The 26,302-nt window shown below is 38.3% G+C and overlaps 1 protein-coding gene across 1 annotated transcript in view; it reads left to right on the top strand.

Moving 5' to 3' along the window:
* Positions 1-26,302, top strand: part of MYO7B (myosin VIIB) — a 91,691-nt gene that overhangs the window by 49,662 nt on the left and 15,727 nt on the right. The window contains exons 23-35 of the mRNA XM_058187988.1: positions 2,485-2,700; positions 5,050-5,187; positions 6,844-6,924; positions 7,332-7,459; positions 8,470-8,596; positions 9,581-9,700; positions 16,951-17,124; positions 21,696-21,923; positions 22,645-22,812; positions 23,037-23,154; positions 23,245-23,371; positions 24,026-24,195; positions 25,054-25,235. Coding sequence (XP_058043971.1) covers positions 2,485-2,700; positions 5,050-5,187; positions 6,844-6,924; positions 7,332-7,459; positions 8,470-8,596; positions 9,581-9,700; positions 16,951-17,124; positions 21,696-21,923; positions 22,645-22,812; positions 23,037-23,154; positions 23,245-23,371; positions 24,026-24,195; positions 25,054-25,235 — 1,977 coding nt within the window. The remainder of the gene's footprint in view (positions 1-2,484; positions 2,701-5,049; positions 5,188-6,843; positions 6,925-7,331; positions 7,460-8,469; positions 8,597-9,580; positions 9,701-16,950; positions 17,125-21,695; positions 21,924-22,644; positions 22,813-23,036; positions 23,155-23,244; positions 23,372-24,025; positions 24,196-25,053; positions 25,236-26,302) is intronic.

Raw genomic sequence — 26,302 nt, 5'->3', positions numbered from 1 at the left:
GACCATTGCTACACAACACTAAAAGATGCTTAACGGTCTTTACCACGTGCAGCTGTAGGAAACTCTGATCATTGAAGGATTCACCTTGTACCTGCTTACAGGCAAAGACTTAAAACCACAAAACCAACAATTAAATCAGTGAAGACCTGGACGGAGGAGGCAAAATTAAAGCTGTAGGCATGCTTTGACTGCACTGATTGGAATATTTTTGAAGATACCTCTGCAGACCTGGATGAACTCACAGATACTGTAACATCATATGTCAGCCTCTGTGAAGACCTATGTGTACCTACAAGGAACTTGCGAATATACAGTAACAACAAGCCTTGGTTCACACCTAAACTTAAGCAGCTACGACATTCCAAAGAGGAAGCCTACAATCAGGCCAGAAATGCACTAACAAGGGAGATCAGAGCAGCAAAAAGAAGCTACTCTGAAAAGCTAAAGAATCAGTTCTCAAAAAATGAACCAGCAAACATGTGGAAAACTCTTAAAAATATCACCGGCTATGGCAAACCTCCTTCCCAGGCTGAAGGTAATCAACAACTGGCAGATGACCTGAATGAGTTTTACTGCAGGTTTGAAAGGAAACTACAGCCACCTATCTCCACAATCCCCATCTCAGACACACCAACAACAGCCAAGCCTCCTACAACTGACCCCATTTCATTGGGTTCACAACCCCTAGTGATCACAGAAAAGGAAGTGCAGGACCTATTTCACAGACAAAAGCCAGGAAAAGCTCCAGGCCCAGACAAGATAACTCCTTCTTGCTTAAAAGTCTGTGCTGACCAATTGGCCCCCATCTTCACCCATATTTTCAATAAATCACTAGAGATGTGCTATGTTCCTTCTTGCTTCAAACGCTCTACCATCATCCCAGTGCCGAAGAAGCCCACCATCAAGGAACTGAATGACTACAGACCAGTTGCTTTAACATCTGTAGTCATGAAAACCTTTGAAAGGCTTTCCTACTTGAAAACCATCACGGATCCGCTGTTAGACCCCTTGCAATTTGCATACCGAGCAAATAGATCAACAGATGATGCTGTTAATATGGCTCTGCACTACATCCTACAACATCTTGAGTCTCCAAAGACCTATGCAAGGGTCCTTTTTGTAGGCTTTAGTTCAGCATTCAATACCATCATTCCAGACATTCTTCTAACTAAGCTAAACCAGCTACAGGTACCGGAACAGACTTGTAAGTGGATCACAAGCTTCCTAACAAACAGGAAGCAGCAGGTGAAGCTAAACAAGATCACATCAAATATCTGTACAATTAGCACAGGGGCCCCCCAAGGCTGTGTGCTCTCCCCACTTCTCTTCTTTCTATATACCAATGACTGCATCTCCAACGATCCATCTGTTAAGCTACTGAAGTTCACAGATGACACAACAGTGATTGGTCTCATTCGAGACAAAGATGAATCCGCATATAGACGAGAGGTCGAACGACTAGCCTTGTGGTGCGACCAAAACAATCTGGAACTGAACACACTCAAAACCGTAGAAATGGTGGTAGACTTTAGGAGAAACCCTTCCATACTTCCACCTCTCATAATACTAGACAACACAGTATCAACAGTAGAAACCTTTAAATTTCTAGGTTCTATCATATTGCAAGATCTAAAATGGACAGCTAACATCAAAAACATCATCAAAAAAGGACAACAAAGAATGTTCTTTCTGCGCCAACTCAGTAAGCTCAAACTGCCCAAGCTGCTGATTCAGTTCTACAGAGGAATTATTGAGTTTGTCATTTGTACCTCTATAACTGTCTGGTTCGGTTCTGCAACCCAACAAGAAAGATACAGACTTCAGAGGATAATTAGAACTGCAGAAAAAATAATTGCTACCAACCTGCCTTCCATTGAGAACCTGTATACTGCACGAATCAGAAGAGGCCATGAAAATATTTACAGATCCCTCACATCCAGGACATAAACTGTTTCAACTCCTACCCTCAAAAGGACGCTATAGAGCACTGCACACCAGAACAACTAGACACAAGAACAGTTTTTTCCCGAAGGCCATCACTCTGCTAAACAAATAATTCCCTCAACACTGTCGAACTATTTACTAAATCTGCGCTACTATTAATCTTCTTATTGTTCCCATCACCAATCTCTTTCCACTTATGACTGTAACTTTGTTGCTTGCAATCCTTATGATTTATATTGATATATTGACCATCAATTATGTTGTAAATGTAGTACCTTGATGAAGGTATCTTTTCTTTTATGTACACTGAGAGCATGTGCACCAAGACAAATTCCTTGTGTGTCCAATCACACTTGGCCAATAAAAAATTCTATTCTATTCTATTCGAATCATCTTCAGTACCATTTCTTCCCTGGAATGCAATCCCTGAGTGCTGTTAAATACCTTTTCTGCCTGCAACTTCAACACCTTATATCAAGGCTAGGTTAACAGCACTAGAGAATTAAAACTAAACTGTTCTTCTACTTCTGTACCTTGTAGGACCTGGAGAAAAAAACACAGACACACAAGCTGCACGAGGTAGACTTGGATATGATCCCCCTAACGGTAGAGCTGGATGAAGAGGCAGATGACTTGGCACAATACACCTTCCCCAAATTTGCAGCAACTTATTTCCAGGGATCTGCCACTTATACACACATTAGACGTCCATTGCGCCACCCTTTGCTTTATCATGATGAAAAGGATGATATTTTGGTAATTATTTACTTTAGTTTAATATGTTTTAAAATCAAAACTCCCAGTTCCTTGAAGTAATATTTAATAAATTGTGTTTGGAATAAATTTGGAACAGCTTGTTTTCGTTCCCTGATAACAGGCAGAAAAACTAAAACAACTGTTCGTTACATAGTCTTTAGGTACTGAAGTGTAAATTGTTCTGAATCAGACTATGTCTTTCTTGATAATTTGGAACGTGGTGCTGCAGACTGTACTGAATATTATAGAATGGATATTAATGCAGTGATGTGGATAAGAAATGTATTTGGTTATGTTGATTTTTATTGTGTTTGCATATTGCATATTCTAAGTATATTTTCAGGCATCTGATTAGAAACCAGGAGAGTGAATTTTAGAGTCACTTTAGGCACCAAGCCAGCTGGGTGACTTTGGGTCAATTGTTATCTCCCAAGAACCCCTAAGAAGAAAGAAAAGGCAAACTATTTCTTATAATCTTGCCAAGAAAACAACAGTGACAAGTCAGTTGCTAGGAGTTAGCGTTGTCTCAAAGGCAAATAAATAAATAAACAAACAAACAAACAAATAAATAAATATAGAAGATATTATCGCAATTGATGATCACGGCCTTATTTCCTATAAATTAGTCTTTTTCAGTCATCTAATAACAGCAAATATTAAAAGTTCAATGTTACTTCAGTTTCAATTAATCCTTTATTTAAAAAACAGGAAGTTACCAACAATATAAAGATCAGAAACAAAGAGACCAACCTACCCTACCATGATAAGGAGTTCCAGACAATTGACACAATGGCCATGTATAAAATTGTCTGCTTTAATCCCCACATTCTCATTTTGTCTAATTGCTGAAAGACAAAAGTTGCTGCAGTTGAGGAACACAGTTTGTTCTCATTTTTTTCAAGATTCATAGGCAAGAATCAGCACATTGAAGTTGACTCAGAACAGTTAAGCAACCTTTGTAGTTGTTTCAAAATTAATATTATGTTATTTGGCTGATGAATTCTTCAGTAGATGTTGTTTTCAAGTACTTTTTAAGGACAAATCTGTGCAGAAAACTAAAGGCTTAGACCCTGGTAGAAAAGTTTGCTGTAGTGTTAATCTTCTGTATAACTTATTACTCTGTCAACTGTCCACTGAATTTAAATACTAACATCACCCTATTTGGACCCTGAAGGCTTTAAAGTATTCATTTGTTACTAAACTATCTAATTAGAACTATTTGTTTACCAGTTAGTTTCAAATGATGTATGTGGTGGCTCAGTGGCTAAGACACTGAGCTTGTTGATCAAAAGGTTGGCAGTTCGGCAGTTCAGCAGTTCAAATCCCTAGTGCGACATAACGAGGTGAGCTCCTGTTACTTGTCCCAGCTTCTGCCAACCTAGCAGTTCGAAAGCACGTAAAAAATGCAAATAGGGACTACCTTTGGTGGGACAGTAACAGCGTTTTGTGTGCCCTTGGCATTTAGTCATGCTGGCCACATGACCACGGAGACATCTTTGGACAGCGCTGGCTCTACAGCTTTGAAATGGAGATGAGCACTGCCCCCTAGAGTCGAGAACGACTAGCACATATGTGCAAGGGAAACCTTTACCTAGTTTAAAATATTTTTGTTCAGCCAATTTTGAAAACATTAACTATATTTAACATAAGCATGTAGAAATATTGAGACATCATTTCACTATCTCTCTTGCAACTTGAAGGACAATCCATTAAAAATGGCATATTATGATACATGATTCGTTTGTTCATTGCTGCTTAATTTTAAAAAAATGACACCCAGCAACTTACTTCATAAAACATGTGGAAGACCTAACATTGAGATAAAAGGCAAATATGCAGCAAGACCATAAGTGTAACTTAGATTAGCGTTCTCCAATTTGCATGTTCCAGATGTCTTACAATATTTTCAGACAAAAATTGTGCCTATTTGTTCATGGTAAAATTTATACAATGAATTATTAATATTTAATTGTTTCCACATTTTATTTTGTAAAGTACAGTAATTGTACAGTATTTAATGAAACCACATACAGTTTTCTCTTTCCTAAATGTTGGCCTCAAAATAAGGCAAGAGTAACAAAATTGATTTGATTGGACAAAATGGCAAAATCATCTATTGAATGAATAGCCAATGTTTCTCTTATCACATCATGTTTATTGTTATAACTATATGGTAAACATAGAGGTGTACTAATTCTCATAATGTTCAATAGAAATTAAGTACATTCATATGGTGATGTACAAAAATCAAGAAAGTTAATTTCTTTCCATTCAGCTAATAAGTATTTGTTAATTAAATGCATCATAATTGCAAGGACAGTAAGTATGTCTACTATCTGTTCTCACTAGGCCTCTCTAGCTGTATGGACAATCATTTTGCAGTTCATGGGTGATTTGCCAGAAAGAGTGCAGAATATCAACAGCAAAAGAAGTTCCAAGGAGACCCAGATTTATGAAAGCTTTGACAAGAAAAGCCAACCACAGCCTGTAAGCAGTTAAATATAGTAAATATATTTTTCATTGCTATAAGCTTATTTAAATTGAAAAATTAGAATCCTAATTATTTGCTGCTTCATACTGATTTATCACTAATTGTTATTTGCCCACTGAAGTGTTACTTGCAATGATAATTTCTGGGGAAGGATTCTCAGACGAATAAATTTATTTTGGTGCAGGAAGTATCTCACTCTCACTCTCACTCCCTCTTCCTGAAGTGCTGATTCGGATTAGGACTGTCTGATCTAGTTCAAGAGAAATATGTAGAGTGAAGAGACATTGTTGGAAATTCAGATTATGCTTCATAATGCTATTTTGCTTTGCGGCATGCTAGCTTCCTATCATTTTAATTAAAAAGATTTAACAGAGCAGGTAGGACAAGAAGCCTAAATAGCATCAGGAGAGGTGTCAGATGTTACTGACCATGTTGGCATCTGTGATCTGGGCAAGTCCTACAACATTTAATTCAGTGGTTCATAACATGGGCAGCTGTGGACAATTTGTACCCTGCAGTCAACAAGTATTTGTAGCCTGTGAAGGGCTTGATAATGCCCATCTTTTCAGAGAGTTATCAAACATGAAGTGTCATCTTGTGTGCCATGTACAAACCACAGACTCTGGACTTCAGTGATTTTAGAAATGTTTGCTCTGTCTTTGGGGCTTAAATGTTAATTTATTTCAGCTGCAACTTGCTGATTTGAATTAGTAGAGTTACGGGGACAGGATAGCTGTCCGTAATTGTTAATTGTAAGCAGTTTTGGTTTAGTCAGAAAATTGGGTCAGAGTTTATTCGCACTCTGTTTAGTGAAAAGAAAGCACCACATTCCATTTGCATGACAGAACATATAATTTATAACACTGCCAGGAAGTTAGTCTTAAGTGTCTACAGAACACTAGAAAGACTCAGCATGATCCTCATCTTGTTCTCCACAAGAGAAAAACATCTTACTAAAATGGAAGCAGACTCAGTTCAATTCTGTCTATATCTTCCACAATAGACTAAGAAACCTAGTTCCATTCCATCAGTAAAATAAGATGAGAATGGTTTGCTGCCACACTTTCTTCTTAAATTCAATTTTCTCACTCTGTAATGTTTTTGACTTTTAAAATTTCTTTAACTACTGGTTAATTTTCTAAAGCTTACTATACACTGCTAGTAGAGCAGTTATGACTTAGAATTTATAGCATTAATGTCATAGAATGTGACATTTTTCTAACATAAATGTCTATGACAAATTTATTGAATCTAATAAAGAATGTAACATTTTGTTAAACTCCACACTCAAGGTAGCCATCAGTTAATAGCTATTATTTAACCAATTACTTGTTGCAAATTTTACGCCATTCCATTTCTGAAGACAAGTGACTTAAAATACTAATTTAAAAAAATCATAATATCAAAATAGTAACATAAGAAGTAATATCTTGATGGGTAATTAAATGAAACTACAAAGAGGAGAAAAAGGTTGCTTTCCAAAATTATTTATTACAAATAACAATAAAAAACAATGTTTGAGACTTTAAAAAACTGCTTTCTTCATATAACTCAATGCTTATGAGTGCTGGTTCCCCTTCTTTTTCAGTTTATCTTGGTTTTGGGGAATCAAGCTAACTCTTTTTTTCTTCTTCATAAATTGGATAACTTAGGTAGACATCAAAAAAGTTAACAAGTTCTCCAAGGTAATTTCTTCTGTGAAACTGAAGCGTAACTCCAAAATGGCTGATAAGGTTTGTTGCATATTTTCTTCTCACCATCCAATAGGCATTACAGTCTCCTATTGAAAATATACTTTTTGGGGCTTATTGCAAGGCAGAAACTTTTTGAGAAAGCAGCAGACATATGCAGATGTTTCCCCGCCTCTTGTATCTTAAATATAAAATGAATAATGTCAACAAACTAGGTTGCTGATGAACAGACAGACATTCCTCATGTCCAAAGCAACATGGGAGGAATGGAGCATATATCTTACTTATCCTGTTATCACTTCCTACTTTGTTTTGAGATTAGTCTGGTCCAAACATTTAAAGCATATCAGGTTGGAGGGGCTGAGCTGGTGTACCATTCTAGCATGGATTGGGTGCCATTTAAAACAATTCTAATCAAAAAAGGGTGAATGGTTTTATGGTTATTTTAGATAAAAAGCCAGCTGATGAATGGGGAAGATATGTTTCAGGAGGAATACTCTGAGTCTGAGAGGCCTATATCTAACCTTGAAAAAGTGCAGTTTATCATTGGAAATGCTATCCTGCGTTCTGCCATCAGGTATTACATTTATGAAATAGTACCTTTATTTTCAATAGCAAATGCACAGATCCAGATGTACATTTAAAATGGCTTGAACAAAACTCATGTTTCCTTTAGGTATTGAAATCATGTATGTATATGTTTTGTGCAATAAGGCTATATAAAAAGCTATTAAGCTTCATCAGAAGTGTTCTTGTTATCACTAATTATGTGGTTGATACTTATGCCAATTGTTCCTTGTATGTCTGACATTAAAACTTTGAAGCATACTTTTTCTTATAGCCTATGTTGTTTTTTATTTTCTTTGCAAAAAGCTTGAAGCAAAGTTTTTTCTACTGCTTTTGAGCTGAATTTCAAGATTTTTAAATATAAAAGTATATTATATAGTTTATTTTTTTATCAGTTGCACTTTTAAACAAAAGTCATAAAATATTTTAGTTAAGCTTACATTTAAGTGAACAATATCATGTGTGAGGTTTTAAATCTCTTAAATTTCACGTGAGATCCTCCATTTTTTGTTCAGCCAATTTCATAACAAGGGTGAAGTTTCACAACTCATCTAGAGGACTCATTGGTTTGATTTGTTTTCCCTGCAAAGTAAACATTGTTATAGGTAAAGCTGATGTACAGGGCATGAATTAACCCTGAAAACCAAAATGCACGATAAGTAACAGAGAATAAGAGACATATTCAACACTGCATCCATTTTTCCCCTATGATTCCTCAACTGTGCATTTTTTTATATTCATTTTGTTGAGAAAGTATTTGGGTTTTTAAAATCTTTTTTCCTCCCTACTATGATTTTCCTTTTTTTTCCTATTATGCAAAATAGGAATGTCATTAAATCCCACTTTCCCAAAAGGAGGAAAGGCGAACTTTTTGGCTCTTCATCCCTGCTGCAGCCAACAGAGAACACAGTCCTTTTTAAAAAATGTAATTAAACGTGATCTCTGGCCAGAAAAGTTTGCTAGCTTCTGAGATGATGAACTTGAAACATAAAAAAAATGCCTATTTGTTTTCTATAACAGGGATGAGATTTATTGCCAGATCTGCAAACAACTCACTGAAAATAACAATAAAACTAGTTACCATAGAGGTTGGATCTTGCTGTCACTTTGCCTTGGTTCTTTCTGCCCTTCAAACCAGTTTGTGAAGGTATTGATTCTGTAGTTGTTTGCTCCTAGTAAAAGCTACTTCAGTTAGTGGCTGAAGACCATGTGTAGAACAAAGCTTTAGCCCTGGGGTGACAAACATCTTCAGTGTAGGGGCCAGAGGTTATACTACTGCCACCATTCTGGGGTACTTTGTTGTAAATGCTCCAACACTGGAAGTTTTTAAGAAGATATTGGATAATTTACTTTTTGCACAAGTTGCACAGAGACAGCTGGTAAAACCATAGTTAAAATGGTTGCCTGAGGAGGCAACAAGCATCCTTTCTGTGCATATGAGGTAAATATATTTCATTTAGGCCAGCGGCCCCTAACCTTTTGGGCACCAGGGACCAGTTCTGTGGAAAGAGGTTTTTCCACAGACCTGATGGGACATGTTTTCACATGCTGCCTGCATGGATGGGCTTTGCTTGTTTGCGTGGCCCAGTTTCTGGCCATCCAGAGACCGGGGGTTAGGGACCCCTGGGCTAGATGGTTTTGGGTACAGGTTGCTAAGCTCTGCTCTAGCCCATAGTTGCCTAATGCAAAATTCAGCAGCAATTATTCCCTATTCTTTCTAGTGTTTCCCTTCTTATTGTATATATTGACTTTCTTCCTCTTTACTCCCAATTCTTGGCTGCTTTCTGTCTTAATGCTATCCTAAAAACATCTTATTGGCAACATTTGGATTTTGACAATCATTGTGAAGTTTGTATCTGTCTTACACACTGAAGGTTGACATTTGCAGTTTTCAGACACAGGCCGAATATTTTCATGTTTGCAGCCTAAAAAATGATTTAACCTTCTACTTTGTCAAGCCCATTCTTAAAGGGTATTTAAAGAGTATCATTATATTTGAGACATGTTATTCAAAGCCCAAAAAGTAACTTGGACTGAAAACATTTTCATTATGTTCTACTTACGTTATAGAAGATCCTAACAAATGTATGTGGTCATGTGCTTTCAAATAACGTATTTTACTTCATACCAGTATCTACTAAATTTCATTCGGGGTGGACCATTATTGTATGCACCATATTGTTCTGAACGGTTGAGGCGAACTTATATGAATGGAACACGATCTGAACCACCTAGCTGGATGGAGTTGCAGGTAACTATTACCCAAATTACATTACATTTTACCTGCTCTTTTCTTACATCAAAAATTATGGTATGGTAGGACATAGGATAGGTAATTCTAATTATCTAAATTAATATTTTCCAGTCTGATATCCTCCAGCTATGTTGGATTAGAATTGCCATTGTCCTCACCAAATGGCCAATTATTTTGCATCCTTTTTCTGATATTTTAAGTTTCCTTCCATGCCTGAAATCACATAGAGTAGGTTCCACATTAGCTCTCTTCATTCACTTTTTATGAGGAATCCAGCTGACACCATTTAGCTAGAGTTTCTTATGAAATCCATGTTCTCTTTCTTTTAACAGCCTTCATTTGAGACACATTTGCTGCACTAGCCATTCTAAATAAGCAAACAAAAATCAGCATTTTTTCCAGAACTTTCTTTAAATTGCACAAATGCAAGTTTATTTCCTGTAATTTAAATTAAATTACTGAATTATTATATTTACCCCTCAAAATTGAATTTTTGCTATTAAAAAGGGTAAGTAAAAAAAGCTAGCAATTACTTTTGTCAAAAGCAATACAAAATGGCTATGGGGAAAGATCAGCTATTCAAGAGAGAAAAGATCTTACTAATATCTTTAGAGAACAGGAAAGAGTTGAAAGGAGCAACTATCAAACAGTAAAATAGAATAGAATAGAATAGAATAGAATAGAATTTTTTATTGGCCAAGTGTGATTGTACACACAATGAATTTGTCTTGGTGCATATGCTCTTATTGTACATAAAATATACCTTCATCAAGGTGCAACATTTACAACATTTAATGATAGTCATAGGGTACAAATTTAACAAACGATACAACACTTAATGATAGTCATAGGCTATTAAGCAATCAGGAAAAAGATTAACATTGGAGAGGACTTTAGTGGATGTAAATTTACGAATAAACATCATAAGAGGAACTTGATGATGCAAAAAAACATCTCTAGGTAATACCATTTACACATAAGCATAGAAAAAAGTACTTGAGAGTGGAGGCTCGTTCTCCAAGCTTGTGGGTTGGTTTCCAAACATTTTATTACCAGGCTCGATAACATCTTCAACAGAGTTTAAGGGGTATCAAATGTTCCTCTGTTTATAAGGGCTTCGTGTGGTCAGTAGGTCTTGTGATGGGGATGTCCAATTAGGTGAGGGTCTTGTGAGGGGTCTTGTGATGGGGAGGTAACATTAGGTAAGGATCATTGGGAGGTGAAGTGCTGGGTGGGGGGCATGGGGAGGTTGCATGGGTTGGTTGAGGGTCAATGCTGTTGACGTGATCCACACCTGACCCATCATAAGACCATCACTTGAAGCAACCCACACTTGACCCATCACAAAACCCACCTGATGTGACCTTCCCATCATAAGACCTACTGACCACACAAAGCCCTTATAAACAGGAACACTGACACTGATATCCCCTAATATCTGCTGAAGATGTTACCTACCGTATATACTCGAGTATAAGCCGAGTTTTTCAGCACGTTTTTTGTGCTGGCATATAACTTATACTCGAGTCTACTGCAGAGCCGACCCAGGGAGAGGGTTTTTTGCCCTCGGGAACAGCTGGGCCGGCAGGACGAGCCCAAATGCTGCTGGCATGCTTTGCCAGCTCGGCCGGCTTCGTTTTGGGGCGGCTGGCCTCGGCGTTTTCTTCCGCCGCTTTTTGATGGCGGCGGTGGTCGGCGGAGGGGGCGGGGGGCGGAGGGGGCGTTTGTCACGAATACATCCCAATAAAATGCAAAGGTTTCAAAGCATGTTTTGGAAAAGCAGCGAGGGATGGGGAGAATGCTGCCTTGAATGTGAAAAGAAACGTGGAAAACTCCAACTACAGTATAAAAAAACATTTGCACTCAGTACTTTTTATTTTATTTTATTTTTGCCAAGTTTTCCCAGGTTTTTTCCCTATGGAAATTGGGGAGGTGGGGAGAAAGAGGTGAAAAGAAAAGCCTCTTGGAAAGCGGAGAAATACAGCAAGAACAAACGATTTCTCCCCGCCCCTCCCGGCGCTGTCCTTCTCTCCCGCCAGTCACACGGTTCAGTTTTTTTTCAGGCTAACTATACTTTGCGTTTCACTCCCCCAGTGAACATTGTAACCCGAGACTTGCTGGTAAACAGTGAGCAAAATTACGGTAATCTCCTCTGCCAAATCTATTCCCAAACCCTCCCCCCCCAACACCTCCGCTCCAAAGGCAAGAAATGAACGCGAATCCGAGAGGGGCAGGAGGAGGAGGAGGAGGAGAGATGGGGGCATTGCAAGCTAGGGTGGGAAGAAGGAGGAGGAAGAAGAAGGGAGGCAAAAGAAACCGACCCTCGTGCAGATCAGCAAATTAGCTTTCCTTCTCCAAACCAATTTTTTTTTAAAAAAAAAAACCGTTCTACCCAGAGCAAATGGCAAATAAGCAGCCCGTTTTGAGTCTGATTATTGTTTCGCGGTGGTTGCCCTCTCTGATCTCCTTGTACATGACAAGGCACCTCTAACCCAGCGCTTTGTGTTTGTTATTGGTAATTCTCCTCTCCTTCTTCCATTGGAGTCCTCTCCTTCCTTTCCGAACGGGCGGGCGATTTACCTTCTCTGCCTCTTTTATTTTCCTGGAGGTGGAGGTGTATTCCTAAGGATGCCTTCAGTGCTGGGGAAGGAGCCGATCCATGGAGGGAGGGGCGACGCTGCCGAGCCGCTGCTTACAGAGAGCGAAAGAGCCAGGAGACCTTGGCATAGGTGGGCGGCTGGTGTAAGGCAGGGCAGAACCTTCGACCCGCAAGGATCCCGGGAGGTGGGGACGAAGAGAGGCAGAGAAGGAGGAGGAGGAAGGAAAAGAAAGAAAAGGGGGAGTGAAAATAAGAGCAGTCCGAGCAATAAATAAATATTGCTGGGCTGCTTTCCAAAAATCCTCAGCACGGAACTAAAAGTTGCAAGTGTTTTGTGAGTTCAAACAGTCCCTTCCAGACTAACACGTTTCATTAAAAGATACAAAGTTTGGTAAACTGAAGCTCGCTCTGTCCAATGCAAAAAAATCATCATCATCATATAATAATAATAATAATAATAATGATAATAATAATAATAATGATGATGATGATGATGATGATGATGATGATAATAATGATAATGATAATAATAATAATAATAATGATGATGATAACAAATAACAAATAACAAAAAAAGCTTCTTCCAACATGTAACAAAAAAAGCTTCTTCCAACATGTTAAAAACAAGAAAAAAGTCAAGGAAACAATTGGCCCATTGCTGGGAGAAAGTGGCAAGAAGATGACAAGCAACAGGGAGAAAGCAGATCTACTTAACTCATATTTTGCATCTGTCTTTACACAAAAGGAAAAAACAATCCAACCTATCAAAAACAGCACTACAAAAAACAGATTAGAAACACAAGTTAAAATAGGGAAGAAAATGGTAAGTGAACACCTGTCTACCCTAGACGAGTTCAAATCACCAGGACCGGATGGATTACACCCCAAGGTTCTGAAGGAACTGGCAGACGTGATCTCAGAACCACTAAACTATATCTTTCAAAGATCCTGGAGCACAGGGGAGCTGCCAGAGGACTGGAAAAGAGCTGATGTAGTTCCCATCTTCAAAAAAGGAAAAAAAACAGATCCAGGAAACTACAGACCTATCAGTCTGACCTCAATACCGGGGAAGATTCTGGAAAAGATAATCAAGCAACGAATCACCGAACACCTAGAAGCAAACAAAGTAATAACCAAAAGCCAACATGGGTTTGTCAAAAACAGATCATGCCAGACTAATCTTATCGCATTCTTTGACAAAATGACAAAATTAGTAGACCAGAGGAATGCTGTCGATATAATTTACTTGGACTTCAGTAAAGCATTTGATAAAGTAGACCATAACCTACTACTAGATAAAGTAGAAAAATGTGGGTTAGACAGCACCACCACCAGATGGATTCGTAATTGGCTGACCAACCGCACTCAATGTGTAGTCCTCAACGGAACTACATCCACATGGAGGGAAGTATGCAGTGGAGTACCCCAAGGCTCTGTTTTAGGCCCAGTACTCTTCAACATCTTCATCAATGACTTGGACGAGGGGATAGATGGGGAACTCATCAAATTTGCAGATGACACCAAGCTGGCAGGAATAGCCAACACTCCAGAAGATAGGCTCAAGTTACAGAAAGATCTTGACAGACTTGAACATTGGGCGCTATCTAACAAAATGAAATTCAACAGTGAAAAAGTAAGGTTCTACATTTAGGCCAAAACAAAATGCACCAGTACCGTATATGTGGTACCTTGCTCAATAGTAGTACCTGTGAGAGGGATCTTGGAGTCCTAGTGGATAACCATTTAGATATGAGCCAGCAGTGTGCAGCAGCTGTTAAAAAGCCAACACAGTTCTGGGCTGCATAAACAGAGGATAGAATCAAGATCACGTGAAGTGTTAGTGCCACTTTATAATGCCTTGGTAAGGCCACACTTGGAATATTGCATCCAGTTTTGGTCGCCACGATGTAAAAAAGATGTTGAGACTCTAGAAAGAGTGCAGAGAAGAGCAACAAAGATGATTAGGGGACTGGAGGATAAAACATATGAAGAACGGTTGCAGGCACTGGGTATGTCTAGTTTAACAAAAAGAAGGACTAGGGGAGACATGATAGCTGTGTTCCAATATCTTAGGGGCTGCCACAAAGAAGAGGGAGTCAGGCTGTTCACCAAAGCACCTGAGGGTAGAACAAGAAGCAATGGGTGGAAACTGGTCAAAGAAAGAAGCAACTTAGAACTAAGGAGAAATTTCCTGACAGTTAGAACAATTAATAAGTGGAACGACTTGCCTTCAGAAGTTGTGAATGCTCCAACACTGGAAATTTTAAAGAAAATGTTGGATAACCATCTGACTGAGATGGTATAGGGTTTCCTGCCTGGGCAGGGGGTTGGACTAGAAGGCCTCCAAGGTCCCTTCCAACTCTGATGTTATGTTATGTTATGATGATGATGATAATGATAATAATGATAATGATAATAATAATAATAATAATAATAATGATGATGATGATGATGATGATAATGATAATAATGATAATGATAATAATAATAATAATAATGATGATGATGATAATGATAATAATGATAATGATAATAATAATAATAATAATAATGATGATGATAATAATGATAATAATAATAATAATAATGATGATGATGATGATGATGATAATGATAATAATGATAATAATAATAATAATAATGATGATGATGATGATGATAATGATAATGATAATAATAATAATAATGATAATGATAATGATAATAATAATGATAATAATAATAATAATAATAATAATAATGATGATAATGATAATGATAATAATAATAATAATAATAATAATAATAATAATAATAATAATAATAATAATATTCAGCCGTGCTTCGCTTTGATGGCAGCCTGACGTAAAATGGGGGGCAGGGGGATACATACACGGTTAGGGAAAAATAACAAAACAACGTTTTGGGCTCAATTGCAGTCTTAAATTGAGGACTACCGGTACTTGCAATTTGAACCTTATTGGACACTTCATTCCTGGAGGGTTTTTAAAGAACAGACTGGACAATCCTTTGTCTGAAACAGTATAGGATCTCTTGCTTGAGGAGTGGGGACTGGACTAGAAGATCACTGTTAGTTTGGGATATGTTCAGAGCCCACACATCTGATGACATAAAAAAATTGGCAAAGTCATCTCAAGTCACTTTGGCCGTTATTCCAGGTGGGCTTACATCTGTATTGCAGCCCCTAGATGTCAGTTTAAATAAACCTTTCAAGGACCGTGTGCGAAGGATGTGGCATGAATGGATGACATCTGGTCAAGCTCGTCTGACAAAAGTTGGAAATCTGAGAAAGCCAGACATAGAACTAATAGCACAGTGGGTTCGTGATGCATGGGAAGATATTCCAGAGGACATGGTGCAACGTGCCTTCAAGAAATGTGGCATTAGTAATGCTATGGATGGCAGTGAAGACAGCGCATTGTATGAGAGTGACAGCAGTGATGATGACGACTGTGAACTCAGTGATGACGACAACGTATATGCGGATAACATCACAGAAGCTGAAGTAGCTGAAGCTCTGTTTGGACAAACAGATGATGAGGAGAACTCCAGTTTTGAGGGATTTTAGCTCTCGTTAGCTTGGTTGCTGTTACTTTTAAAGATACTGTATTTTTGATACCATATTCTTTTTGGGGACCCCCTTTTGCACTTTTATTGTTTTTCGTTCAAATAAATATTCATGTTATTTTACTTGGCTCTATCTTTATTTTTTACATTGACCAGTAGCTGCCTCATTTCCCACCCTCGGCTTATACTCGAGTCAATAGTTTTTCCCAGTTTTTGTGGTAAAATTAGGTACCTCGGCTTATATTCGGATCGGCTTATACTCGAGTATATACGGTAGCTTGGTAACAAAACATTCGAAACCAACCCACAAACTCAGAGAATGAACCTCCATCCTCATTCTACACCCAAGCTACAGATATTTGCCATCTTTTTAGCATTTTTTTTATTAATTTTTTTTTATTTTTTCTTTTCTTATACACATATTGTAAATGTATATTCTCTTGTCCATAAATAATCATACATATTTTTTCTGAAGAAAGCACAAAGTTAAAACATTTGGGGTTGCTTTTCTACCCTTTCTTTCCCTTCATTTCACAACAAACCTTCTTCTCCTCTTTTCCCTCCCTCTCTCCTCGCCTCTCCTTCCTTCTTCCTTCTTCCTCCTTCCCCTTCCTCTCCCCCACTCCTCTCCTCTTTTCTTCCTTTCTCACCTTCTCCCCTACTCTTATTCTCTGTCCTGTCTTCCTCTCCTTCCCCTCTCTTCCATTCCTCTCTCTCATTCACCTCCTCTATCTTACCCTCTATTCCTCTTCTTTCTTTCTTCTTTGTTATATAATATTTCCCTTACTTGGTAACCGAGCAGCTCCAGTTTTCTAATATTCTATACTTTCTTTCCAGTTTCTTTTCTATTTTATCCAATCTATCATTTCATAATTGTACATTTATATTTATAATCTTCTTTCTAGCATTAAGACACTAAAAGGCATGGAAAAGTTAAATATTGATTGATCTATTCTAATAATTTCACAAAGCCTTCCTTAACTAGATGTAGATCATCTATATACACCATATTGTAAAAGCTGAGATTCAATCTTCTTCATGTGCAGAATAGACTTCTATTTCTTAGTACTTTGTTTTTTAGGCAACCAAGAGTAAGAAACCAATTACACTTAGTGTAATCATGATGAACGGCAACAGTACCAAAGTTCTCGCAGATTCAGCCTCCACTGCAAAAGAGATCTGCCAGCTGGTAGCTGATCAAATGAACTTGAAAGACACATTTGGATTCTCTCTCTACATTGCTTTGTATGATAAGGTAAAATGAAGTTATGTGCCATGCCAATCTAAATGCTCTGGAAAAGCACACTTTTAAAATATTTTCATTTCTAATATATTTTTGTATCCTAGGGTGAGAACATTATTTCATAAAATACTTTCCTGGGTGGTTTGGGCTTTTTTTGCTAGTCCAGGGCTCTAGATATAAAAATGCAGTTTCCATCTGTTCCCAGATTTCACCAGCTGTTTACCCTTTTCTCACATAAATAGCACTAAGAGGTTTTATAACTTAAGGAAATTCACATAATCAGAATTGGTAGTTTGCTTTTTTGATGCAGCCAGGGGATTTTCCCCATGTATTCTTCTATTTAATCTGATCATATGAATGTCATTGTGTGAAAACAAAATAACCCACGTGATCCAAAGGGCTGTGTATTTTTTCCATGTGTCACTATCATGCTGACCATATATTTAATGTTCATTTAAGTCAGTCTCGTGACCTCCCGAGCTCTGTTTTTGCTGGCAAAGGGTTGCAGGAGGCCATCTCAGCTGAAAATGAAGCTTTGGAGCCCATTTTTTCTGGCAGAGTGCTTGGGCCACCATAGGCACCCCCAACATAAGTGACATAAAGCTAGGCACGCCCACCCTGGCCACGTTCACCTGGCCTCCTGAGGTCAAGCACAACCCAGATGCGGCCTGGATTGAAATCGAGTTTGACACCCCTGCCTTAGATGGAGTATGAAGGATATGATAAAATTATTTCAGGATGAGAAAAGGAACATCTAAAAACTTGCAATAGTGAAAATGTCAATATTTTCCTAGCGGAGACGACTTCCGGTATCCAGTGGCAACGGACGTCTGGAAGGTTTCTCCTGCCTCCAGCGCCCGAATCCGGCCACCGCCGAGGCCCTCAGGGGCCAGGTGTTCGAAGGACACCTGCCCGTGACGGCTGCCAGGGGTCTCCCAGCCGACATACAGGACTGTGGGGACCGATGCTGGCGTCCTAGGCTTGGCGGGGTTCGAGGCCACAGGCCGCGGCCATTATTTTGGTCGTCGCCTGGGCCGCTGTGCCCGGTGACACCGGGGCATTGGATTTATAATTGCAGCAGCCTGGTGGTGAACAGGGCACGGAGTAGAATTGAGGAGGAGAAGGAAGGGAATATCGGTGGCGTGAGTGGAGTGCTCCGGAGTGCGGGGGTTTTCTCCCCTGCGGTTGGAAGGAGCACGAGTTATTTTGGAGAGAGGAGAACTTAAAATAAGAAGATTACCGGTTTTGTGGAGCTCTGGAGAAGAGGTGATGGAGAAATTTAGGAGGGAAGGTTTGAGGCCCCTCCTTCTGGGGAACAGTGGTGGCGTCCAGCTTCCGCCTTCACTATGAGAATTTTGATGACATCACTTCCCTTGGTTTCCTGGTTGACTAACTGTACTCTGGACTCGTTGCTCCTGTGAGTGCCCCTGGTGGATCCGGAGGAAATTACAAGGATACTGTGCTTGCCTGAGGATTTTGATTCTTTTTTTCAAATGGCAAAAGGTCAGAGACCAACTGCTGGAGAGATGGAGAGAATTCTGGAAAAGTTATCCAATATGGACAAGAAACTGGATGATTTGCAAAGAGGCCAAACGGAAATAAGAGAAGAAATTGTGACTATCCAAAAGGATTTAAAGGATACTCAACAAGTCTCAGCAGAAAACAAGCAGAAAGTGGAAGGTCTGAGGGTGAAATGCGGCCAGTGCAGAAAAGAGAGGAGACGACAGGCAATGCTGTGCTTGGACTACAGATGGATAAAATGTCTTATTTCCTTAGGTTTCAAAATTTGGAAGAAGTGGACCAAGAAGACTTGAGAGATGTTGTGACTAAATTGTTGGGAGAATTTCTTGGGAGAAGTGTTGATTTCATGAATTGGGATGTGGATCGAGTTTATAGAGTTAATTCGCAATATGCACGCACGCATGCAGTTCCCAGAGAGGTTCATGTCAAATTTGTGAGAAGAGAGAGATGAAATTTTAGAAAACATAGGAGTGGGGCACTGTTTTTGTGGTAAAATTAGGTACCTCGGCTTATATTCGGATCGGCTTATACTCGAGTATATACGGTAGCTTGGTAACAAAACATTCGAAACCAACCCACAAACTCAGAGAATGAACCTCCATCCTCATTCTACACCCAAGCTACAGATATTTGCCATCTTTTTAGCATTTTTTTTATTAATTTTTTTTTATTTTTTCTTTTCTTATACACATATTGTAAATGTATATTCTCTTGTCCATAAATAATCATACATATTTTTTCTGAAGAAAGCACAAAGTTAAAACATTTGGGGTTGCTTTTCTACCCTTTCTTTCCCTTCATTTCACAACAAACCTTCTTCTCCTCTTTTCCCTCCCTCTCTCCTCCCCTCTCCTTCCTTCTTCCTTCTTCCTCCTTCCCTTCCTCTCCCCACTCCTCTCCTCTTTCTTCCTTTCTCACCTTCTCCCCTACTCTTATTCTCTGTCCTGTCTTCCTCTCCTTCCCCTCTCTTCCATTCCTCTCTCTCATTCACCTCCTCTATCTTACCCTCTATTCCTCTTCTTTCTTTCTTCTTTGTTATATAATATTTCCCTTACTTGGTAACCGAGCAGCTCCAGTTTTCTAATATTCTATACTTTCTTTCCAGTTTCTTTTCTATTTTATCCAATCTATCATTTCATAATTGTACATTTATATTTATAATCTTCTTTCTAGCATTAAGACACTAAAAGGCATGGAAAAGTTAAATATTGATTGATCTATTCTAATAATTTCACAAAGCCTTCCTTAACTAGATGTAGATCATCTATATACACCATATTGTAAAAGCTGAGATTCAATCTTCTTCATGTGCAGAATAGACTTCTATTTCTTAGTACTTTGTTTTTTAGGCAACCAAGAGTAAGAAACCAATTACACTTAGTGTAATCATGATGAACGGCAACAGTACCAAAGTTCTCGCAGATTCAGCCTCCACTGCAAAAGAGATCTGCCAGCTGGTAGCTGATCAAATGAACTTGAAAGACACATTTGGATTCTCTCTCTACATTGCTTTGTATGATAAGGTAAAATGAAGTTATGTGCCATGCCAATCTAAATGCTCTGGAAAAGCACACTTTTAAAATATTTTCATTTCTAATATATTTTTGTATCCTAGGGTGAGAACATTATTTCATAAAATACTTTCCTGGGTGGTTTGGGCTTTTTTTGCTAGTCCAGGGCTCTAGATATAAAAATGCAGTTTCCATCTGTTCCCAGATTTCACCAGCTGTTTACCCTTTTCTCACATAAATAGCACTAAGAGGTTTTATAACTTAAGGAAATTCACATAATCAGAATTGGTAGTTTGCTTTTTTGATGCAGCCAGGGGATTTTCCCCATGTATTCTTCTATTTAATCTGATCATATGAATGTCATTGTGTGAAAACAAAATAACCCACGTGATCCAAAGGGCTGTGTATTTTTTCCATGTGTCACTATCATGCTGACCATATATTTAATGTTCATTTAAGTCAGTCTCGTGACCTCCCGAGCTCTGTTTTTGCTGGCAAAGGGTTGCAGGAGGCCATCTCAGCTGAAAATGAAGCTTTGGAGCCCATTTTTTCTGGCAGAGTGCTTGGGCCACCATAGGCACCCCCAACATAAGTGACATAAAGCTAGGCACGCCCACCCTGGCCACGTTCACCTGGCCTCCTGAGGTCAAGCACAACCCAGATGCGGCCTGGATTGAAATCGAGTTTGACACCCCTGCCTTAGATGGAGTATGAAGGATATGATAAAATTATTTCAGGATGAGAAAAGGAACATCTAAAAACTTGCAATAGTGAAAATGTCAATATTTTCCTAGCAAATAGATTGTGGGATAGGCCACAATCTATTTGCTTTTTCAAGGAGAAGATAAAGTATAAGTTATTCCAAGGACTCACCCCAGAATGTTCCTTTTAGCCAGAATTTAAGTCAGCAAAGTTTCAGGTTGACCTCAAGACAAATACAGTCAAGTTTCAGTTGACATTCTTGGAATTTTAAAAAAATGAGTTGTTGTTAGTGTAATGAATGTTAGTAAAGTTTACAAAGAAATTTATTTATAGCCTTATAATTTTTATCACTTCAAAATATATATAATTTGTTTATTAGATTGTTTTGTTTAACCTGCTGCAATCCGCTATCCTCTTGATGGCATTTTTCTTCTTTGTTTACACAGACATACATAGGAATATTATATATATATATATATATATATATATATATATATATATATATATGTGTGTGTGTGTGTGTGTGTGTGTGTGTGTGTGTGTGTGTGTGTGTGTGTGTGTGTGTGTGTGTGTGTGTATGTATGTATGTATGTATGTATAATGTAACTTCCCAATCTGTGTCAATTCAGAGATTGTTTCACCTTGCTCTACAAATAATGTAGAAGAACATATAATGAGGCCATCCCCTACTTTTGCCATCCTAGTTATGCACTGCTATACATAATGCTATTAATTCTCCTTTATAATTTTTGTGCAATTTTCATTCAGTTTTTATCATATTAAGTTTTTTCAAGGCAGTTTGTATTTCTTTAACTGAGCAGACTTTCCCCCCCTTAACAATGACCTTAGGTCTGGTCACTGGGCAGTGGACGGGATCACATCATGGATGCCATTTCTCAGTGTGAACAACAGGAAAAAGAGAAAGGTGGTCATGTACAGTATACTCCTTGGCGTCTCTACTTCAGAAAAGAGATCTTCACCCCCTGGCACAACTCCAAAGAAGATCCCATCAGTACTGAACTCATCTATTATCAGATAATACGTGGCATCCGGTTTGGAGAATACTGCTGTGAAAAGGTAGCTTTTTTTGGTACTCTGGTTATGAGGGCCAAGCCAAAATATGACTTTTTAAGGGCATATTTCTGACAAGAATTATTTATCATTCTAAATTCATTGCTCTACGAACTATTTGTTTATAAAATTTATTGGCTGCCCATCTTACCACAGGGTAAGTCTGGGCAACTTACAATCTTATAAAGATACAAACTATCCAAAACCTAAAAGACATAAATAAAAACGGTAAAGATCTAATTACTGAGCCCAGTTAAAAGATGGGGAGAGAGTAGGATATAAAGAGGGGTGGTAGTATCTGTTATTAATCTATCAACCATTTTTCATGTGAAACTCCTCCATTGGAACCCCAAGCCAGCTGGCAGAACCGGGTCTTTTAAATCCTTGTGGCAGGTCAGGAGGCTTGGAGCCGATCTTACTTGGGGTGGGGAGGGATAAAATATTCCAAAAAGCAGGCACGAAAGTAGAGAAGGCTCTCCTCCTGGACACAGCCAGTTGAATTCCCTGGCCAATGGGTCCTGCAGTATGCCCCCTTTACTGGCACGGGTGGGGCGGGCCAATCCCAGTGGGACAAGAAGGTCCCTCAAGCATCTTGGTCCCATGCCATGAAGGGCTTTATTTTTTTTTAAGCTTATTTCTCCTGTCATTTGTTTGGTCTAGCTAATAAGGCCTAGGGAATGAAGGTGGATTAAGAACTCCAGAAAACTGACTAATCTGGTTGTTATAGGAGGAGGACTTGGTGGAAATTGGAGCCAAATACTGTTATATCAAGTTTGGAGAGTCCATCCAAAATGAGTTGGTTCAAAGTATTCTCCAAGAATGTATCCCAGCAAAGCTACTAAGATCCAAATCCCAAGAGAAGTGGGTAAACCTCATCTCATATGCTCATGCTAAGGTATGAACATGACATTAACATTAGCTTCTATTTCTACTGCAGCTGTGAAGTCAAGTATGAATGGAATGCCTAAATTCATTCCCATTGTAATTTTTTATCTGTAACTTGCTGATTAAGCAATAAGTATGTGAAGATTGTCAGTTGTACTTTAGGGCCTTTGTGCAATGTACCTTATTTAAGAAACAAATACCACTGAACTGCAATATATTTCTTGTATGTTGTAGGCAACTTACACACAGGACCAAATTTCCCCTCAATGTGTAAAGGAGCAGCTGGTAGACTTTGCCCGTGATCAATGGCCTCTGCTCTTTTCTAGATTCTTTGAAGTTACTAAATTTTCAGGTACTGTGATGGCAACATACTTCGTGTAGGAAGAGGTATAGTGAAAAGTAGAGAAAATCTAATATATATATATATATATTGTGTTTGCAGGGCCCAGTCTGCCAAAGAAACATTTCATTGTGGCAATTAATTGGAAAGGTGTATATTTCCTAGATGACACTGAAAGAAGACTTCTAGACTTGTCTTTTCCAGAAATTACTGGCATCCATACCAACAGGTACTGTTGTTGGACATGTTGGACTGGAAAGAGCTCTTTGTCAATATTTAGGAGAAATAATGTTCAGCTGCTATTATATCATTGTCCGTATTTGATTCTTCTGTTATTGTGTCATAAGAACTAAAAGAGTTTCCATATTCTTTGATTTGCATAGTTTTCTCTCCCTAAGGAATAAACCTAGAGAGTTTGTTTACTCAGAAAGTATTTTTCTAGCTCTTAAAATATTGTGTCTTCTGGGTTGAGAATCTAATGCAATATAATTCATCTCTGTAAAGAGACATGAAGGAGTTGAATTAACCAAAGTAATTCTGTTTCAGCTTCTAGGAGCATTACAATTACTTTGATTATACAAGTATATGCTTTGTTCACAGGATTTTACAAAGTATCTGGACTTCAACTTTTAGCTTTTCTGCGTTTCCATTTAGACCCTCCTGTATTTACTTACAAAATTATTTTTTTCTATACAAAAAAATGCTAAAGAAGGAAAAGCTACACAATGTGATTTTTTAGTAGCACTAATGGTTGTCGATTTGGAACACTTCTATATTTAGAAATGTTTTATTCCTTGCTTATGTTAGATGTTGAAGGATACCAGACTTTTGTTTTCCTGCCATTTTACAAACTATTTTCTTTTGAAATATTTTGTGACTACAGGGGAGTCAAGACATTTGGGCAAAGCTGCACCCTTAGCACACTGCGTGGTGAAGAGTTTGTCTTGACATCTGTCAATAGTGTTGCAATTGCAGAATTAATAGTCATGTTCTTGGAAGGACTGAAAAAGCGATCACTTTATGCGGTGGCAATACAAGACAAAAAGCTACAAAGTAACTTGCATTTATTATATTTATTGTGTGTTGTTGTTCAACAGAAAAAAAATCTATGGCTGGGAAAGGAAAAAATTCAACTGCATACTGTAAGACATAACAATTAACAATATTTATTTTAAAAATAATAAGACAATACAAATTAAACTAGAAAAGAAAGTGCAATTGAAAAGAAAAAAGGGAGAAAGAGGAAGAGAGAGTCACACATGCAATAGGTGGATACATTCTCATGCCATTCTCCACTGGGCCAAATAATATAGGGTAGGCAGAGTAATGTGATGCAAAAACAGCTACAGATGTATCAGATCCTTATCATAATCAGTCTTTTGAAAGTTTGCTTATACATTGTTTTTACACTCTTTTCTCAAGAAACAAGATTGGCTAGAAAAGACTGGGTTTAGGCTCTTTCTCCCAGTTTCTGCCAGTTGATATTATTCTCTTATCCAAGTTCTACTTAGGCTTTCAGTTTTCTTTCTTGGGAATTCATGAGGAACTTAGTTGTTATCTTTGTGTAATTTGACTTTTCCTGGTGATGTGCACTATCAATTGCAGAGAAAAGAGTAATCAGGCTATTTCTTTAATCAGTGCTAGTAAAAAACATAATGCAGTCTTTTCCTACATAGCAGACATTTTTTTGGAAATGAGAAAGATGAAGAAGTGGTAGAAAACATTGATGATATTAAACATGTTATAAGCACTTATGACATACCCTGAAGTATCTATGCTTACACAAAATAGAGACAATGGCATTTTGTCATTGTCAGAAAGTGGACTCATGCTTCAATCTGAAACATCATCATGCATTTTAGATCTGATGTATAATAGCGGAAATAATATGCTTCAGTTTTTGTTTTCCAGGTGACACTACCATTTTGGCCTTCAAGAAGGGGGACTTGTTGATTTTAACCCAGGACAAAAGACTAGGAGAAAATCAAGGCTGGATCCCTGCTCAAAATGAGCGAACCAATGGTTCTGGGCTTGTGTCATCAGAGACCATCTATATCATCCCTACAGTTACAAAGCCTTCCAGTCAAATATTGGTAAGGATCAAATAATGCAATGCTTAACTCTGACAAATGACTGCCACTTTATCCCTTAAATAATAAAGATAATAAACTAGCAGTGGAAAAAAGAAGGGTTGGGGGGGCACTCTTGTAAAATGGCTCCTTGTCAACCTCTAAGACAGTGGTTCTCAACCTTTATAGTGCTGCGACCCCTTTAATACAATTCCCCATGATGTGGCGACCCCTTTAATACAATTCCCCACGATGTGCCGACCCCAACCGTAAAATTATTTTTGTTTTGAATTTATTGCCCCTGAAGCTGTATTGGCTAGCGATCTGAACTGCTTGCGATTGCCTTGAGGACGGAGGCATTAAAGCGGAGACTCCTCCCCTATTAAGTTTATCGCCCCTGAAGCCAGATTAGGCTAGCGATTGGGAGTGATTGCAGCTGGCCTGAGAGGGAGACATCAGAGCAAAGATTTCTCTCTTTTTTAATTCATCGCGCCTGAAGCCAAATTCGGCTAGCGATTTGAAGAGCCTGCAGCTGGCTTGTGGAGTCAACCATTGTAGCGCAATTCTTCGACTCGAAAGTATACTTCCCATATTTCCGATGATCTTAGGCGACCCCTGGCAAATCGTCATTCGACCCCCAATGGGGTCGCGACCCACATGAGAACCGCTGCTTTAAGATGTTCTTTACCACTCCATCTTATCTTGTTTCTTTCTAGCCAGATGGAAACAAGGCATAGTACTTCAGCCACTAGCTAGGTTTAATTTGTAAGAATACTTAAGCCGAATTTCTATTTCATTTTTTTATTACAATAATTTCTTCTTTAAAAAGACACAGAGAGTAGACTTTTTCATTGCAGTAAGGGAAAGATATTTTAGGCTGTCCTGAAGCCCAGTCACCAGATTAAAACAGATTACTGTTAGAAGCTGTGCTGTTCCTTCTAATGATGTTTGCCTAATCCCTTTTGATAGCCTGATTGAGGCTTTCCAACAACAATAGAAATCATTCCTAAACCTCTTCTCTGCATCTTTTCAAATCTGATGACTTGAAAACATGTTTCTAATGATTGACGAGATTAATTAATCCAAGTAAT

Source organism: Ahaetulla prasina, chromosome 6 (assembly GCF_028640845.1).
Source record: "Ahaetulla prasina isolate Xishuangbanna chromosome 6, ASM2864084v1, whole genome shotgun sequence".
NCBI lineage: Eukaryota > Metazoa > Chordata > Lepidosauria > Squamata > Colubridae > Ahaetulla > Ahaetulla prasina.
This window is presented reverse-complemented; position numbering and strand designations above follow the sequence as displayed.